This window comes from Wolffia australiana, chromosome 6 (assembly GCF_029677425.1).
Source record: "Wolffia australiana isolate 7733 chromosome 6, ASM2967742v1".
Lineage (NCBI taxonomy): Eukaryota > Viridiplantae > Streptophyta > Magnoliopsida > Alismatales > Araceae > Wolffia > Wolffia australiana.
Window position 1 is genome coordinate 6,479,819 of NC_135840.1, and position 20,550 is coordinate 6,500,368.

A 20,550-nucleotide genomic window follows, 5' to 3' on the forward strand; every position below is an offset into this window, starting at 1 on the left:
CAGCAACCAATCAAATTGCCTAAAATTGATACAATACCAATTAAAATAAATGTGATAGATCTCACAGTCTGATCTTCTTTAAGAAGATCGGACGGACAAGATCATATCCGTTTACTTAAAACAGCCCGAAATAATATGGGCTTCGGACCAGATCGTCTTGAATCCTGATCATAACTTATTTTCTAATTTCATAAGATAGCGGCCCGTTGGGCCGCGATGCCTTCATTGCTCATGGGTCGCCCGGCCTGCTACGACAATAAAAGAAATAGTGGGATTTTAAATCCCATATGGAAAGTTTCAAAAAGATGCTACGCTATATAAGTGTCGGCATATGTTGTCTAAGGAATTGAAATGCCATACCTCCCCTTTGTACCGCGCTTGAAACCTCTCTGCTGGCCTGACTGGGCCTATTTCTTGTGGCTGGCTGGGCTTGCATGCCAGGTACCACCCCTTGCAGGCTCGGGCGGGCTCGAGCACCTTGCGCTCGCCTGCCTGTGGCTGGCTTGGGCGCTGATGCGCCTGGTCGACTCCTTAGCCAGCCCAAGGACATTTTTTATAAATATAAATATATCTTTTTTTCTTCATTTAATTTCCTCTATTTATTTATTTAACTTTCTTTCTTCACTTTTGACTTCATCCCTGTAACAGCATATATAACGTACTAAATAGAACATTAGAAAAAATAAACATGTCTCTTAATATATTTTTACATAGAAATTCTTGAGTATGTAGAACATGCATAAAAATAACATTAAAATGCAATTTTAGTCACTTACTCTATTTGGTGCATGAAATGCAAATTCTTGTAAAATTGAAGACAATACACATGAAATGATCCAAAAATAACCTTAAAATGTGTATAATTACATGACACATTTTTTTATCTATCAGCTATATGTATCCTTGATTTAGTAATATACATATGATTTATTTAACTAATAAGGTCAGACAATATAGGTTAGAAGGTCATTAAAGATGTAGATTAGACTAATACATGGGTATACAGGGTCACTCACACTGAATATTTTTAGACGCATGTGGATAAACTCTATGTTCGGCGACTTTTAAAATTGTTTGTAGGGACAGGGAATTTTATGAAAAAAATTGAGACTTTTATGAAAATTTTCCCTAACATGTCTAAATAGAAGTGGAAAAACTCATGCGATACACATGCTAGTCAGTTTGAGTGCCCCCAATTCCTTTTCTTCCTCTTCCTAGGTGGTGCTCCTGGTGAGACTAGATTGAGGGTAATTAGGATTTCTATCAACAGATATCAAGGAAAATAAGATGAGATCCAGTGCTTCAAATATCGTGTGGATACGTCTAGTGGCCAAACATTTGAGCAGCTTGAAGATGCTCAATCAAGAAACCAAAAATCATGGATTGGATCTGGGAAAAGCTAATATTTTATTTTTTCTATGTTTTTAATTTCCAGGTCCATCTTCTATTTGATATTCTACTTCACAATCAAGTTTGGGCTATGTCGATTGATGCCCCAAATCCTAGCATTATGTCCTAGTTGGGGTTTCCTTTTCTGATACAGAACATGGTTGGGGATTATCTTCTTCCCTTATTCACATTTAAAACACCATTGAACTCATCTGAGCCATGCATTTAAAATATCAAAACCAAATAAAACATCATAAAATCCACCTAAAACTGTGTCAACTGAGGTTAGTTCCATAAATCTATATCAAAAAGCGAAAACATAAAAAATAAAATAAAATAAAATAATCTGATTTAACCTTAAATGATGAATAGTACAAGTAGAGACATAATAAAAAGTGTCAAAGTGAAGTATACATGCATAATTCAATTGAGATCATTTGATGTTATCAAGTGCCCCCTCTAATATTCTTTTAAGTGCCATCCACATCTTACAAAGAGTTGAATGGTGAGAGTACCTTTCTAACCCTGAAGGAAATTTGAGGTCTGGAGGTATATATGGATAAATCTAGATGCTATAGATTGAGGGGCTAAAAAAGACTTAACCAAATAATAAATCAAAAGCAATTTTAACTCTTTACAAGGTGATTAGTTCATCCTTGAGTTTTTTAAAGGTATATCAACATTTTTTAAATTTTATGATGCACAAATTGTTTCATGCTTTTTAACATGATATATTACCTAATAATTTATACGATTCTCGCTTTATTTGATAACTACAATCCATACCTTTCCAACCACATTAATTTTACCTTATTTGGAGTTGAATTGAGGGAAAAGTGTGTGGTAGAAAATGACATGGTTTTTTTGTGGAAGCCCCTTGTCCTCCACTTCAAAGCGTATTTGGGACATTTCATGCTAAAGCTCTTACCATGTTTTCAAAGTAAATTTCAAGAAAAAAAAGACGAGAACTTCCTATAGGTTTATTTGGCACACGATTCTAAAAAAATCAAATTTTGATGAACTAAAACGTTCCTGTATTATGAGTAGTATGTTTAGTGTAGTGCCTTAAAAATATAAAGCTTGACCCTAACACTTGTATAGCTAAGAGGAAGGATAGGTCCACCGGAACTGTCCGCCAAATATCTATTACTTTTAAGTCAATTTCAAGAGGATAAGATATTACTATTATAAAAATAATAATTAGAATTGATATGTATGCTAGAGATTGTAGAGTATGGATATTAATGTAATATAGAAGAAAGATATATCATGGATATATAAATGATATAATAATATACGATCTGAAGAAAAACAGTTCTTATATTATATCATAATATCATAATATCAGACATAATTTTGAAGCTTTCAGAAAATCAAAATTTTCAGAAGAACACCTGCATACTCAAAAGGGAAACACATAAAAGGAGGAGGCGAGATAGTTTATTACGGGGAATGAACTTATTTATAGATCATTTCTAGGTCTGGACATGTAGAACCCAGGAACTTTCAGACCAGATCATATAGAGACTGCTAATACACCATTTTAGGATGCACTTTTGTGTCAGGCAGGATTAGGTACAAGGGTCTACAGTGGGAGATAAAGAAATGGGGGAAGGAAGGAAAGAGAATGTGCATTCAAAAGCATTTTTTCAAAAGCTGGGTATGTTGATGCTCAATATAACCATCAACATGATTTTCTAATTTGAGTTTGACATTGACAAGTCAAGCTCACTGGACCATAATGGACCAGACCACATCGTAATCAAACTGAAATCTGGGTGAGGTATAGGTCTTTTGAAAGACTGGGACCAGACCTGGAACATCCAATTCTTATAACAGCTATCCAGATAGAGAAGCTGTTGTCACTGTGAGTTTTGTCTTTGCAATGGAAGCTAGAGTTTTCACGATGATCAAAGGAATTGGACATTGAGGGCCCCATTTACTCGAACATTGGCTTCTAGATAGGTGCTTAAGGGATTAGATCATGAACATTGAATCCATTTGATAATCTTACGCCACAGCTCATCTGAAAATCCACAAATAAAGATTAACTTATTAAACTGAATTGATTAATGTAGCCCCATTAAACTTAAGTTGAGATCATGATGGACTTGGGCCTAAGCCTCATCAGTCTTAGATGGGTCCAGTAAGAATGCTTGGCCCATTCTGGAGTCCAATATGGCTAACTAAATAGAAGTCGACCTGTTAGACCCCTACAGAGATAATCTTAAAATATGATATATATAATAATAGGTTAACAAAATTTATAAAAATGGTAATAGGGTATTATGATATATGTGTTAAATAATGATGTATATTATTTATTGTCTTTTCAATGAAAATCGAGAGAGAGGAGGTAGAAAATGAATAAAAATAATAACCAAAAGAAACAACAGTGGTCAGAGTGAGAGAAAGATATTATATGTTTTTTTTCTTTTGTGAAAGAAATATTTGATGAGTTGTTGATGATAACTGTAATTAATTTTTAAATAAAATATTTATTATTTAAATTTTAGTTGCTTTATATTTGATCCTAAGATATCATGGAGCTAAGGAGAAATACCCACATATATATAATGTAAAACAGTATGATATCACAAAAATTAGAATAACTCAGAAAAAGTCAGATACATTTGTTTTGGATCGAGAATGTTCAAACATTATTAAACTAAACCATTAAACCAAATTATTAAATTACATCGACAAAAAGTTCTGCATAAATCATGAAAATTCCATAAAATAGTAAAATGTGTGAATTTAATCATGAAAGAGGATTTGTTAACAAGAATCAAGTATTATGCATGAGATGAAATATTCTTAACCATGAAATATAATTTAAATATCATAAAAATGCATACATAAAGTATATATTTCCAGTTATGCACAACAGATGTCTAAATCATTCTACCATAGGGTACCTGAGTGCCTCACATTTAATGCAGATGCTCAATATGAGCACACACTAATTTTAAAAGACAGAGATACAGATATGAATCCATTTTATTCAATTAACAAAAATCCGCTCTTACACGGTTTCACACTAGTGATTGCCCAAATTATCTTGGTTAAATGTCAAAGTTACTTGTCACTTGATAGATTGTAGAAATACATATTCTTGAATCACAATTACCATGTAAATAGTCAAGAGGCATAGATCCCATTACATAAGTTATGGGTTCATGTTCAATTAAATTAACTAACAACATCTCCAGAATGAAATTTAGTGAAAAGATGAATGAGAAATGAAAACTTCACTGAAGAATCCGTTCACTATAATTTTTTCTTCAACAGGTCCCTCCACCTCCCACTATAAGCCTTGTTGAATGTTGAAAGTCGAACTGCTCCTTAGAGGAAATGGACACTCATGGGTAAATAAGAACTACATGTATGCATGGTCAATGCATGCGCCATAACTTTGCAAATAGTGGAGCATAAATAGCTCGAGTCCTACTTTGGTTGACTGCAGAAAAGAATGATGGTGAATAATTGGCACAGAAAAAGTCAGATGTTGCGTGCTTGACCTGCGGCTTTCCGATGCCAAAAAGGATTTTGTCGTCACTTTGATTTGCTTCATGGGGGCTATGTTGGATGTTATCTCTAGGGTCCTGGAGATCCAGCTGGCCGCTTTGCTCTCTTCTTATTTATTCATAGATTCTTATCCCTGTGCTCGAAGAGGGGAAAAAAGGATGATAGGATGACAATTCCTTGATAATATATTCATGTTGGGAGATAACAATAGATTTAAATAGCATCCTATTTGAGTACCCATAGCTCAGTCTGTTTCAGAACATGAGTATCGTGTCCAATGGTTGAAGACAGAGAGAGGATTAGTCAAGAAGAATTATAACACTTCTCCCTATTTAAGATGATCTTCTTTTAGCAAGACATTGTAAGAACTTATCGCATCGCAAAGAACTACACTGAGTTATGAAAGCATAACAGCTGCCTTGCCGATTACTCAACAAGACCTTTCTTTATGCGCGAGCAGGAGGGTTCTCCTCTCGACATGTTTTACTCTCAGATGTGACTCCCTAACATGCCTCCGTAAGCTACAGAAGATTTGACTGGCATGGACTCTCAGATAGCCCTATCCGGGTTGAAAAATCTTTCTTTTAAACATACGACAAAAATGCTTGGCAGATAGATGCTTAGATAATTAGATGGGTAGATAGATAAATAGATGGGGTACATAGATATGTAGATAGATAAATAGATGGGTTACATAGATAGATTGATAGATAGAAAAATACATAAAGATAGTTATAGATAAATAAATAGATGGGTTACATAGATAGATTGATAGATGGAAAAATATATAAAGATAGATGTAGATAGATAAATAGATGGGGTACATAGATAGATTGATAGATAGAAAAATATATAAAGATAGATATAGATAGATAAATAGATGGGGTACATAGATAGATTGATAGATAGAAAAATATATAAAGATAGATATAGATAGATAAATAGATGGGGTACACAGATAGAATGATAGATAGAAAATATATAAGACTGATATAGAAAGATAGAAACATACATCGATAGATTTATAGATAGATGTATATATAGAGTGAAAAGAGAGAGAGAGAGAGAGAGAGAGAGAGAGAGAGAGAGAGAGAGAGAGAGAGAGAGAGAGAGAGAGAGAGAGAGAGAGAGAGAAAGAAAGAAAGATGTATCTTATGAGTGTGGCATCTGAAATATAGAAATTGAAGAAGTCTTTATACACGTCCCTCTCGACCTTTAGCTTTGGATATTGCGAATTCGACAATAAGGAAGACAAGGACAAGGCTTCTAAATAGTTTTTAAATGTGTTTAGAACAATTGAAAGTAGGCCTATTTTTCAGCTCCTGTCACCCTCCATGTGCCGATTCAAGGGTAGCACGGGTTTTCACGCAGTCAGCGAGATTGCCCCTTGAAAGCCTAATCGTAATAATTATTGAAGTGATTTTCAAACGAATCCCCAAAAATATGATAAATTTGACCAACAATGAGGACGTGAAAACTACTATAGCTTCATGTGGGCACAGAAGTAAAAGAAAAAATTAAGTCCAAATCAAATTTGAACGATAATATCGTTTTCCTATCAAGATGACTGGGTGTGCCTGATCACCTCGAGCGAAAATTTAAGGGAAAGATGAGTGTCTCAATAGAACAGCTCCTCTCAAGAGTGGCCTGAACTAGTGTTGATAAGGCACCCTTCTTTGGACATTCTTGTAATATAAAACCACCCAAACCTTTGCATGAGTTGACTGCTATTACGCATGGAAAGTTTGGGCTATCTTGATGAGAGATTCTTTTACTTTCTTCCTATGTCATAATTGTCGGACTCCAACATTTCTCATGAGTTTTTCTCACGGTCAATTTTAGAACCGCCTTTGCCGTACTAATACGTTATTTAATTAGGATCATTACGTCAAAACGTTCCATTAAATCTGCTCTCGCCAGTTTTAATCATATTTTCAATAGAACAAGTCCCACGATTCCCTGGAACATCATACTAAGAACACTGATCACAATAGAAAACTCCTCATGAACAGCAGACAGACTCTGATAGCATTCATTTGTTCACCAAGTCCATTACATACATACACATATGATCTTAATTCTACTAGCGTTCTTCTCAAGAAACCCAATGAAGCATCTCGCAAAGCCTAATCTTCTCCGAGCGTGAGAAGAAAAAACGAAGAAACATCAACTTGTTCTCAAGCTCCAGCCAACACTAGACCTTTAACCTTCCACTCCTTCACCTCCCCGTCTGCTCCGCCGCTAAAGACGCAAAACTCCCCATCCGCAGAAACCCACCTCGCCGCGACCGTCCTCACGCCGCCAGCGTGCCCAGCCAAGACCGACAAGCATGCAAACTCGCCGCCAGGCCCTCGCCGCCAGATCCTCACCGTCCTATCCGTGGACCCGCTCACAATCAACGGCCCGGCAGAGGCCAGGCACATCACGGCGCTGCAATGCCCAACGATAACCCCCGTCGGAGCCTCCTCCTCCCAAACGATAATCCTCTTATCGCAGCTCCCGGAGAAGAGAAGGCTCCCTTCAGAGGAAACGACGAGCGCGTTAACAGCTGACTTGTGCCCTTCAAGTGTAGCGGCGAGCGCGTAGCAAGCCTTCCCCGGCGCGCAGGCTCGCCTCCAAACGCGAATTCCGCCATCAGCCGAGCCCGTATAAACTGCACCTTCGCGAGAGACTGCCACGGCGTTTACAGCGTCGTCGTGGGCTTCGATAGACTGGAGGCAGCGCAGGTCCGCGGCTCGCCAAACCTTCAAAGTCTTGTCCCAGGAGACGGAGAAGAGGAGCCCGCCGTGTACCGCGAGGCAGGTTATCGCGTCGGCGTGTTCAATCCAGAGGCGCCTGCGATGGCGTCTGACTGAGACGTAGTTCCCCGGGAAGGCGAATCTGAGTAGGAAGTCCGTCGCTGTGGGGAGAGAAGCTACCAGGCTATGGCTAGCCGCGCTTCTCCAGACCCTTATCTTGGCGTCTTGGTGCGCGGTGTACACGCGGGCGCCGTCGGAGGAGAAGGCGAATGCCTTCACCGCGCCCTCGGCGAAGTTTGGGAAGGAGCGGACGTGGGTCGAAGAGGAGATGCAGTGGACGGTGATGCGAGAGGCCTTGGCCACAAAGAGGAGGTCCCCTCTTTGGGAAATGGCGAGAGAGGTGATCGGCGAGGAAGGCGAAGAGCGACGCAGTAGTGAGTCGCTGGTGAGAGCGGGCGGTTTGTGCGGTGGTTCGGTCATCCGGCCATGGAAGTTTGTTCTTCGTCGTCTTCTACGTTAAGCCTTGATCGGCGGAAGAGGAGAGTGGTGAGGTTGCGAGTTACGAAGGTGGACACGCGTGAGGAACTTTTTAGTGCACTGGAAAGTGCTGGCGAGAAGGTAGGTGAACCTGTTTTGACGTGTGAGCTTTATCCGCTGACGCGTTATATATCATGAAATTTCTACTCTTTTTTAGAATATGGTGTCCTATCCTTTCTGAAATGCCATATCAATATTTTTAGAAGCATTCCCTGAATTATTCTTGTTGAAGTACAACAAAAGTAACGCCCTTTCTATCAACTATAGCATTTTAGCTAGGGAAGGGCGTGCGGTGCGGTGCGAAAATTCGCACCGACTGTGCGAATTTTTTACCGCACGAGAAGCTCCGTGCTATGTGCAGAGCGAATTTGTGCGGAAATCCGCGCCCCATCGCACAAATTTGCACAGCTCACGATCGTCGGGGCCACGGCGGCGCCCCCGGGTCGCCCAGACGACAGCGCCGGAGAAGGTGGCAAGGAAGAACACACCGCCTGTGGCCACTCTGGCAATCCGAAAAATTCGCACAATCGCACATCTTCGCACCGCACATCCTTTAATAGGCGGCCCCCGTGTGCGGTGTGGGGTGTGTTGTGCGAAAATAGTGTGCGGTGCTATGTGCGAATTTCGCACCGCATGGCACAACCGCACATTCGCCCATTCGGTCGCACGAACATACCTTCCCTAATTTTAGCAACGTTGGTAAGCGCTTGAATCTTACAAGTCTTTATCACTCAAGGCCTTATCCCTTTTAAACATTGATCAAAAAACTAATTAAGGCATCATTTAAAGTAAATGCTTTCATGTTTAATGATCAAAGTTGACCATCCTTTAGAAATCCTCCGTATAAAACTTGCTGATTTCTTATATTTTTATATTTATCTCATGTGGATATTTGTCTCAATAAATGTCAATGCCAAGTTTGGGAAATGTGCTGCGCAGCGTAATGAATTCAAATTTGAGATAATAATTTATCATTGATTTTTGAGTATATCAATAAAAATGATAAAATCTTGACTGGTAAAATAATATGACAAGCTATTGCAAAGAAAAGGTTATCTCCGCAAGGAATCAATATTATGGATGAAACATATTTCAGGATGGTAATTAAGGTATGAGATGAAATATTTCTTAAAAAATAATATGATTAGATGAGAGTGATGACAACAATGTGATAAATAATGGTTATTAAATTCAAGTGATCCCCCATAGTAAATTATGATCATGGAGGCTTATGGATATGGATATATTGTCCATGTAATGACGTGGATGGATGGATATTGAGAATTTGATGGAAATGTAATAACAAGAAAACTCATCATATATCCTTATATTCGACCAGGGTCCAGGAGATTTGCAACATCAGGAAGGCCCTTCCACTTCTCTTTTGCCTTTTCTTTTAGAAGTTTAATTTTATAAAAAAATGATGGATTTTAAAACTTAGAAAACCTGATGGATTTCTAAAATTTTTTTTGTTTCAATCAGCCTAACAATGGTAGAACAATGCTAATATTATTTTTAAATGGATGTTTGAGAGGTCTATTTATATTCCAATGTATATGGATGGGTAAAAGAGAGAGAAACAAATCTACCCAAAAAATTACAGCCCAAAACTTATTCTAAATTATGACATATAATGATTTGAAGACGAATCATTCTTAACGCTGGGATTTTCTCCCTGCTCTGTTAACCCATGCCTCAAATCACCAGCGTGTCTTAGAGTCTTTATTTTTGAAAATATTCCTCCATATTTTCTGTGTTTTTATTGTTTGATTGACCCATTTCCAATCAGCAAAGGTACCCCTCTGAAATTATTGAAAAGTATGCACCATAATCCACATAATTATCTTTCCATGAGTAAAAATGCCATGAATAGATGCTTTCTCAGATTCCAAAGATGCATTGTACTAGATGTCTCCACCTTCTCAAACTCCTCTTGAACTGATAAACATCACCTTCCCGTGTCCAAAAAGAATGCCCATGGGTCACTTTATTTATTTTTTTATTGTCATAAAAAATAAATTAAAACCCTTAATATCATTGTTAAGGTTTAACCTTAAACCAACTTTCAACATTCATAATCTATATAAAAAGTGAATGTAAGTCTATGTTGTAAGATATTTCATTACTGTTTGGTAAATGTTTAAAATCTTTGCATCTTTTATTCAATAGAAGACATATTTACAAAGATGTAAGGAAAAGTTTGTCACCTTGTCACATTTTCCCAAACTTTGATTTTCTGCCTGTTTAGAGTTTATGATTTTCACCAACCTAGCCTGAACTTTCAAAGTTTCTTGTGCATATCTAATCATGCACATTATGAGAGTCTTGTTTTTTCGACAAATGTGTTTTTAAGTGAGGGGACTGAAAGAGCGCTGAAGTGTCATTGGGTCTGGGACAAACGGTGTTCATCATTTCAGTCTCTTGTAGAGATGTTCAATCATTGTCTTTGTAACCTCTGATCGGCTATAGGACTTTTTAACTCTCAGGAGCTTGAAAAATACATAAGAGGCCATAACATGATGTGCCTTTCAAGGACTACTCAGAATATTCTATAAACTGTGATTTGATTTTTTTCCCTCTTTAATTTATTATTTTTAAGTTTTTATTGCATGAGAAATGGTCTAACTGAGTTTGAGCTGAAAAAAACAGCTGTTCTAGACTTGAGTTAAGAGGAATTCTGGATCAAGTGATGACTAGATGAAGATTTAATATCACACTGAGCAGAAATTAATTTTAATATTGGTAAAAAAATATAACCGTTTTAGTGAAAATAAACATGAAAATTTCTGGTATTGCACACCCAAGGGTTTCCAAAAACAATAGTTAGTTGTGCCAACAAAGTTGACAAAAAGGCTAATATAAGTGGTATTATTTTTATTTAATTAAAATTTTAAATGAATTCTGATAGAATAATACAAATGTAATAAAATTTTAGCAAATAGTTTAAATAAAACCATACCAATATATAAAAAATCTCATTGATTTAAGTTCTTTTAGTATTTTCCTATTAGATAAATTAAATTCCAACCTGAATCTGGACATTCTTGCTAGGTATTTTTAATAGAATAAATAAGGTAACAAATACCTTAATTATTTTTGAATGAGTATGAGTTAAATCACATAAATACCTCAAATTTGGACTAATCAATCAGTGTCATTTCCTAGGAGTCAAGGTTTGTTTGATTTCTTGATTTGTTATCAAAGTTGTCTTTTCAATAGAAATGAAGTAAACCTTGCCTTCCCAATAATGAAGCCAGTTCAGAAGTCCAACTTTAAGTTGTTTTTAGTCATTTTTTAAAATTATACTTATACAATAATATTGATGTGGTTTCACTGTAATTACTTTATAATAAATTTTGGAAGAGATAGGGACTGATCCCCCAAAAGGTAGGAATTTAAATTATTAATTTATCTTTGTTTGAAAATACTGAAAGATGATTTCGAAATGAGAAAGATACTTTCTGATGTTTTAGGGCATGAAATTAGAGAAAAATTTGGGTTATGTTCCTAAGGTGGTAGAAATGGAACAATATGTTATCAACCAACACATAGGTAAATAACCTAAGGGTAGATTTCTTTTCATAAGATCGACCATAAAGTGGTTACCTTCTGCAGTGGGTTCTCAGCCCAACATTAGGGTCTTCTCAAATAGACATTTCACTTTGCCATCACTGCTCCAGCGCTGATCATAGAAGTATACTGTCCATTGCATGAGCAAGTTATGGCTACAGATAGGTCCAAGACCTGTAGCTTAGAATTCTTGGAATCCTAGATATAGTGGATACCCTAAGAATAGCATGCCAAGAAATCCATATCAAAATCCTCCCCCTTTTCAACAAGAACAAAGAAACTTTTACTTAGGGGCCAATCACCTTAACTTTCATCAAAGTACTAACCCTTCGTATGATGAGTTCTATAGGAATGTGCAGGAGAAGCAAGATAAAATTGAGCAAATGTAAGCTCAAATGATCAGAATGCTTCAAGAATTCAAGAAGTAAATGGAGAAAATGAAAGAAGAAAACAACTCCAGGCCAGACCTCAAACAAAAAGGTGAAATGGACAAGAATGGATTCCCTACTCCTAGTAATATGATGGTAATAAATGATCATTTAACCATTTATGTGAAGACACAAATTTGAAATAGTGGGTCTTATTTAGGGAAATGGTCCTTAGTCCTGTGCAACTAAGGAAATATTCTGGATGGATGATTACTAATTTTTCTAAGGCATTGAAATATCTGAAAATGTTTTTTTTATAATTTTCTTATATATCACTTATTAGTAGGATGACTAATTAGCAGTTGATAGTTTATCATCCCTAAGTCATTCTAGGAGTGTCATGCAGATGAGAGATTATATATAGAGTAACAGATGAGACCCATGTTTTGTGAAAGGTTGATTCGACCCCATGTACCTTTCAAACACTTTTTATATCTTGGAACATAACATTTTGGTGAATTGAACTATTGACTGAGTTATTTTCATAAATGAGTAATTAATCTATAAGCTGGTTGTTAATTGATTGGTTTATCCAATATTGATTTAATGGGCTTATGCATTCATTAACTAGGTTTGTACATGAACCAAGTGATTCACTCACATAAGGTTTAGTAGACCTTGAATGATAAAATGAGCCATATTAATTTTATCCGTAGCACTAGGTGAGACAAAGTGTTATGGTTTTTATGGAAAAACCCAAGTATAACATGATCCATAGTCCTGGTGCGAAAAGGTAACACAAGTCAGTCCTTCAGTGACATTTTTTCTCCCTTTTTCTTCTGTGCTCTCTCTTCCCAGTGCAACTGGAATAGTGAGAAAATCTTATCAGATATGTAGAGATGCTGATCAAGAAGAAACAATATAAGAATATTTCCATTGCCAAGAACCAAGTGAATACATCATCAAGCTGCACAAGTGCAGCTTGAGATAACTTCATTTGGGAACCAAATGGTAAATGATTCATGACCACACAAGCTTATTCAATCATCAATGCATTTTAGTTTTATTTTAGCGGTATAATTTGATTCATCTTTCTACTTCTGCCCAAATCTCAGCTTGGATCATTGATAGATGGTTTAATTTAATCTATACTAATGCATTAAGATCTAAACCATCAATCAGCACTAAATTTTTCTAGAGCTTTTTGTGATCATGGACAATGGTGGAGCTTATCCAAAATTTAAGGAATTATTGGAAGAGAAAAGATCATATGAAGGGATTGAAGTTATAGGAAGCAAGTGGAAGAGCCAGTTCATATCAAGATTCATAAGTGGTACCAACCCAGATTTATTCTCTAAAGTGTGCCATAAATGAAATTCTGACCCATATTTAAATGTGGATACTACTCTCCAAATTTTGGGAGGCAACAGGCGTGGATCTGTTGATGAGATTATGGTCTGATTGATAAAAATGGTTACGCTACTTCTTGATGTACTCCAATGGTTCCTCACAGAAAATCCTAGGCATCTAGTCAAGTGGCAACTGATGTAGGAGCAGAGGATGGAAAAAATCATAAGCTATATCATCCCTTTCCCTCTCACTTGTATGGACTTTTATTTTGCTATCAGTTTCTATCGGAAGAAACTATTGCGGTACAAGACCCTTCTAGTTTGAAGAGCGAATTATTAAAGAGACTTCTGGATTCATATCAAGAGATTCTGGAGTAGCAACATTAGTAGGCCTAGGACAAGAATCAAAGCAACGTTTGTGCCATCAAAACATCCAGATCTACCATATTCTCCTCAGCCCATTTTATATTCATGTTTTCACCATTTTTTCTCATCCACTTTACAAAAAAATTGTTTCCAATTTTATACTAAATATAAAATCAATCCAACCTCTTACTGTCAACAACAAAATATCCTCATCTTTATTACCCTAATCTGATTACCTCTTTAATCCTTGTTTTCTTCCCAGAAATAAAAAACCTAAAAGGACACTATAACCTCAATCACATCTCATCTATTTCTTCCGTGCCTCATGGTTTTTTCTCCTATTCTTACTAAAAATCTCATACAAACTAAACTTATCTTATTCAATAGTTAAGAGTTGTCTGAAGCACATCCTTCTAACGTCTAAAATTACAACTACTTATACCGAAATTTTTTTTCAATTGTTCAGCTCACATTCTTAGAAAATTCTGAAATACCCTTATTTCCATGTTTATATTCTTCTCCTCATATCATTTTCTTCATCTGCCTATGATCCTAATCTCATTATCTAAGTTCCCTGAAGATAGTACCCTTACTCATCTTCTATCTAGTAAGAGAAATAAATCAAAATATCTCAGGTCTCATGCAAAATTTTAAAAATATATTTTTTTTCACGAAATTAATTTCTAACAAAAAAAAAATATTTCAGCCTACATTGAGTTAATTACTCTCATTTCAGTGACTACATGGTTCTGCTCCACATATGCATTGTCATTATATTTCTCGATGTGGGCTGAAGTGTGATGCATCATATACAACTAAATATGTTTCTCAATGCTAATGTTTTGAATGTCACTAAGCACATCTAAAAACTTTATTTATATCCCCATATGTCTATTGAAAGTCACCCCATAGTGGTTGCCACCAATTTCTATATCTAGGGGGTTTATGTCATTAGCCAAATTTAGACTTTAGCAACAGTACTTATTAAACAATTACACTTAATAATGTATAAAAAATATAGACTAAAAGGAGAAAGTAGTAGAAATGGGCAGATAAAGAGAGAAATAGCTTGATATAAAATGAAGTAAAAGTATAGAATGGGGATGATAGTGAAACTTCAGATTTAGACTCTGAAAATGTCGAAGCTCATGTCTTGAATCCCGATATCTCTTCCAAAACTTTTCTCCTTATATTTTTCTTGGACTAGGTGCTTTATATGCAGGAAAATGATGAACACTCCTAAATACTTACTTCAACTAGGACAAACAACTATATTCTTCCACAGGATTATCCTGGTGGATAGCCCATGGTAGAGCATGCCCAGAATGAATTAAATAGAGAGAGGATGATAAATTTTTTTATTGGCAAAAATATGGTGCCGGATACAATCTACCTGAGACCATTCTCATAGATCGATCAGTTGTGCCCCTGGTCACCACCCCGGGAGTTTAATATATGTCAAAGTACCAAGAGTTTGTGTGCATGGAGTTTTACCCCCTTAGCATTCCATCCTCTTTTCTCATTGGCTGAACTTGAATTGTTTTCATCTCTTTCATTTCAATTTTTGACACCTTTTTGAAAGGGAAGTTAGAGGAAATCGAGAAGGTCTCCAAGATGTGCCCCAAACCGAAAAATGCTCCAATTTGGCCTAATAGCCCAAAGAAATAGCTCTGAAAATCACATAGAATGCTCCAGTACATTTCTCATCAATGCATATGATTCCTATAATTTTTTTCACACATGAGACTTCAAAATATTCATTTGTAATAAAATTGATTAGAATTTGAGTGAGGGACAGTTAGTTAAAAAGGCCTAAAAAGTGCAGAAAGTGATGCTCATACACATTCATAAAGATTCAAATATTTGAGTCAATAACATGATAACTAAAAATAGGTGAATTCTTAAATTGATATAAATTGATGGACTCATACACACATTTTATCATGTTATTGACGCAATCTCCACCTTGGTCAGCACAATTGTTATGTGACCAATAGGGTCACTTTTTTATCAGGTGGACACAGGTGACTCTAGTTCAATTCAGTTGGCCAAACCCAACTGATCATCAGTCACACCGATCAGTTGAGAAACCTATCACACAATGGCAGATCGTGCCTGCTGAGGTATGCTGACCAATCTCTATGAGTATGCTTCTCTCAACTGCATGCAACTACTGCTTGACGCCACTAGAATTCACTAGAATAAGAGAGAAAGAGAGAAGTTAGAGCGAGAGAGGGAGAAGAGCGGATGAGCAAGAGAGCGAGTGATATGCCTCTGTGCACACCACCGCATAATTCCACAGCACATAGAGGTCCACTCGAGAGTTCAAGCTACAAACTTTTGAGAAGTTGAAGCTGAGGGCCAACATAGCATAATGGAGAAGAAGCTTGCTGAAGGCGTGTATCCATGTGTAGTTCTTTTCGTACGTTTCCGTTTTGTAATTCTTACTTTATATTATTTTTGTTATTTCTGTTATAGACTTCAATTGTGAAAAATTATCATTCAATTCAAGAAGGTTGTATTTCTCCAATTTGGTTCTGATTCTGGTTTAGTCTCATCCCTATATTCTTGGTGGATGTTTGAGCTCGTTGGACACATATTTTATACTCCTTTAAATAATTTATTCTCACCGGGTAGGTTCGTACATTAGTGTGATTATTTTAATCTGCTCTTAATCAAGTTCAGAATGGGGAAGCTGCTTGGGATGGGATGCAATAAGGATATGCCAAAGGTCTACATCAGGAAGAAAAGGACCCCAGGGGCATATAAGAGGGCCAATCCCTCCAACTAGTAAGGATCTCATAACTTGCCCTTTCTTTTGCTCTCCATCTCTCCCTTGTCTCATCTCATTCCTCTCTGAATTTCATCTGTTCAAAGACATCATTTGGTGAAATCAAATCTCATCTCTTCATTCAATTGTCCAAGACTTCCAAATGTTCATAACGCTTTCCATCCCAGACGATAGACCCTACCATGAATCCATTTAATTCTACCAATTTTTTACTTCTCACATCATGATTCAACACCATTCTTCCTCCGGCGAGCAGCAGCAATGAGCCGAATTGCCCACTTGGAGAATCGGCCCACGGCGAGGACGGCACTGAGGACCGATCGCCCCTTCACAATCCCCTGTCTCACCTTCCTCGCTGCTGTTGCTTCACCCTCTTCTCTCATGGCTGCAGCTGAATTGGGTCGCGAGAGGACGGGCGGTGCCGCCATGGCCTGGCGGAGCTCCTTCGCAGCTTCAGCAGAAGCTCGGACCCCTCGGCCGATCTCCCTCCTGCACAATGGGAGGGGGCAAACACCATGATCAGAATTCAGGGAGGAAGTTTTAGTGTTCAACAACCCCAATGACGATGACGTGGGACGATCCTCCCCCACATCTGTTTTCTCTGGGATGACAAAAAACAAAAGAAGACCGTCATCCATTTTCGCTATCATCGTCCCTGTCATCATCATCATCCTCACCGTCACCATCATCATCATCCTCACCGTCACCATCACCATCATCATCATCGCCACCATTACCATCATCATCATCACCGTCACCATCATCATCACCACCACCATCACCATCATCATCATCATCATCATCATCATCATCATCATCTTGTCACTTCCCACATTTTTAACTACAGGATGACGAGTCAACCTCACTATTCATCCTCTTCACTCCGCACATTTTTAACTACAAGATGACGAGTAGAGATAACAATGAGGAAGATGATGAAATCGTCATCGTCTGAAACCATCAGGGAAGGATGAGGTAACGATGACGAATTTGGTCGTCATCGACAAACGCAAGATAGTCATCTCGCCAGACTGATCGAGAACGATGACGACACAACGGATGACGAAAGAGAGAAGATCAAACAAAGAAGAAGAGAGCTTGCCCCAAATCGGCGAGCTCGGCGGCGAGCTCGCAGATCTCAGCGCTGGAGCGCCGCGCCGCCGCCATCGCCCGCGGAAGCTCCTCCGCGGCCAATTCCAGCTCCGCCGCAGCCGTCTCCGCCGCCCTTCTCGAAGCCTAAGAAAAATTCAAGAACAAGAACGACGATCGATTACCCACAAACCCAAATCGGCGAATTTAGGGTTCTTGGAGGGGCACCCACCAAGAGGCCGGGAATCGCAGCGAAGAACACCCAAGACGAAGCGATCACGGCCTACAATTGAAGTGCTCAGAGCAAGAATTAAGAAGAGGAATTCAAGGGAGGAAGGTGGGTACGGCGAAGGCGACGAGGTTGAGGGAGAGGGCTTCTCGATTGTGAAGTAGTCTTCGGTGCAGCGGCAGGGCTGCGTAGCCGACCGAGGTCGAGAGGGAGATGGAAGAGGACGAAGAAGGGAGGAGGTTGGCGATGGCGCGGGGAGGTCGTCGAAGCGGCGATGGCGCCATGGCCTGAGCTCTGGGTGGTCGCAGGGAGAGCACCGGCGGTCGGCAGAGCGTGGACATGGCGCCGGGCCCTGGTCCGAACCCAACCGAATACAGGTTCGGTGCCGGCGGTCGGTCGGGTGGGCTCGATCTAAGCGTGCCGCTCTGCCTTCTTTGAATTTTACTTGGGAACGGCAAACGAATAAAATGGGGCTTGCCGGATGACGGATGACGGAGAGTGTGATAAAAGGAGAGACCAAGACAAGAGAGAGGCAACTAGAGAAGCGGAAGGGAGAGAAAGAGGGACCGTAAGAGAGAAGAGGGAGAGAAAGAGAACGAGAGAGAAGAGAGAAAGGGGGACAGAGAGATAGAGGAGAGAAGAGGGAGAGAAAGAGAACGAGAGAGAAGAGAGAAAGGGGGACAGAGAGATAGAGGAGAGAAAGAAGGAGAGAGAGATGGAGAAAGAGAGAGAAAGAAAGAGGCCGAGAGAGAGAAGAGAGTGAAAGACAAAGGAGGCCCAGCGAGAGGAGAGAGAGAAGAAAGAGGCCCAGAGAGAGACCCCGAGTGAGAGAGAAGAAAAAGATAGACCGAGAGAGAGAGACCGAGCGAGAGAGGAGAAAAAGATAAACCGAGAGAGAGAGAGAGGAGAGAGAGAGAAAGAAAGAGGCCCAGAGAGAGGAGAGAGAGAGGCACTGAGTAAGAGAGGAGAAAAAGAGAGACAAAGAGAGAGAGAGAGAGGAGACAAAGAGAGATCGATAGGAAGAGAGAGAGAATGAGAGGCCAAGGTAGAGAGGAGAGAAAGAGAGACTGAGGTAGAGAGAGATAGAGACTGTAAGAGAGAGAAAAACTGAGAAAGAGAGACTGAGAGGGAGGGAGAGAAAAGAGAGAGAGAGAGAGAGAGAGAGAGAGAGAGAAGGGAACGAGCGACTGTAGAGAGAAATTGAGAAAGAGAGCCTAGAGAGAGGGAGGGAAAAAGATAAAGAGAGAATGAGAGAGGGAGAGGAAAAGAGAAAGAGAGACTAAGAGAGAGACTGAGAGAGAGATGGAGAAATTGAGAAGACAGAGAGAGAGAGATTGAGAAAGAGAGAAATAGAGAAAGAGAAAGAGAAATTGAGAAAGAGAGCCTAGAGAGAGGGAGGGAAAAAGATAAAGAGAGAATGAGAGAGGGAGAGGAAAAGAGAAAGAGAGACTAAGAGAGAGACTGAGAGAGAGATGGAGAAATTGAGAAGACAGAGAGAGAGAGATTGAGAAAGAGAGAAATAGAGAAAGAGAAATTGAGAAAGAGAGCCTAGAGAGAGGAGGAAAAGATAAAGAGAGAATGAGAGAGGGAGAGGAAAGAGAAAGAGAGACTAAGAGAGAGACTGAGAGAGAGATGGAGAAATTGAGAAGACAGAGAGAGAGAGATTGAGAAAGACAGAAATAGAGAAAGAGAAAGAGAAATTGAGAAAGCGAGAGAACAGAGAGGGGGGAAAAAGGGTAGAGAGAGGAGGAGGGCGGGAGAGGAAAAGAGAAAGAGAGACTAAGAGAGAGACTGAGAGAGAGATGGAGAAATTGAGAAGACAGAGAGAGAGAGATTGAGAAAGAGAGAAATAGAGAAAGAGAAAGAGAAATTGAGAAAGAGGGAGGGAAAAAGATAAAGAGAGAATGAGAGAGGGAGAGGAAAAGAGAAAGAGAGACTAAGAGAGAGACTGAGAGAGAGATGGAGAAATTGAGAAGACAGAGAGAGAGAGATTGAGAAAGAGAGAAATAGAGAAAGAGAAAGAGAAATTGAGAAAGAGAGCCTAGAGAGAGGGAGGGAAAAAGATAAAGAGAGAATGAGAGAGGGAGAGGAAAAGAGAAAGAGAGACTAAGAGAGAGACTGAGAGAGAGATGGAGAAATTGAGAAGACAGAGAGAGAGATTGAGAAAGAGAGAAATAGAGAAAGAGAAAGAGAAATTGAGAAAGAGGAGGGAAAAAGATAAAGAGAGAATGAGAGAGGGAGAGGAAAAGAGAAAGAGAGACTAAGAGAGAGACTGAGAGAGAGATGGAGAAATTGAGAAGACAGAGAGAGAGAGATTGAGAAAGAGAGAAATAGAGAAAGAGAAAGAGAAATTGAGAAAGAGGGAGGGAAAAAGATAAAGAGAGAATGAGAGAGGGAGAGGAAAAGAGAAAGAGAGACTAAGAGAGAGACTGAGAGAGAGATGGAGAAATTGAGAAGACAGAGAGAGAGAGATTGAGAAAGAGAGAAATAGAGAAAGAGAAAGAGAAATTGAGAAAGAGAGCCTAGAGAGAGGGAGGGAAAGCGATAAGGAGAGAATGAGAGAGGGAGAGGAAAAGAGAAAGAGAGACTAAGAGAG

The 20,550-nt window shown here is 38.7% G+C and overlaps 2 protein-coding genes across 2 annotated transcripts; both read right to left on the reverse strand.

The window, feature by feature from the left end:
- Positions 1–6,916: 6,916 nt before the first annotated feature.
- Positions 6,917–8,240, reverse strand: LOC144704401 (Transducin/WD40 repeat-like superfamily protein). The gene has a single exon (XM_078576819.1). It carries the CDS (start codon positions 8,133–8,135, stop codon positions 7,095–7,097), a length of 1,041 nt encoding a protein of 346 aa, XP_078432945.1. The 5' UTR covers positions 8,136–8,240; the 3' UTR covers positions 6,917–7,094.
- Positions 8,241–16,728: 8,488 nt separating this feature from the next.
- LOC144704612 (uncharacterized) lies at positions 16,729–18,796 on the reverse strand. The gene is made up of 4 exons (XM_078577091.1): positions 18,071–18,796; positions 17,958–18,008; positions 17,739–17,872; positions 16,729–17,125 (listed from the first exon to the last, which is right to left on the reverse strand). The coding sequence occupies exons 1-4, from the start codon at positions 18,293–18,295 to the stop codon at positions 16,858–16,860; spliced, it is 678 nt and encodes a 225-aa protein (XP_078433217.1). The 5' UTR covers positions 18,296–18,796; the 3' UTR covers positions 16,729–16,857.
- Between the last annotated feature and the right edge of the window lie 1,754 nt (positions 18,797–20,550).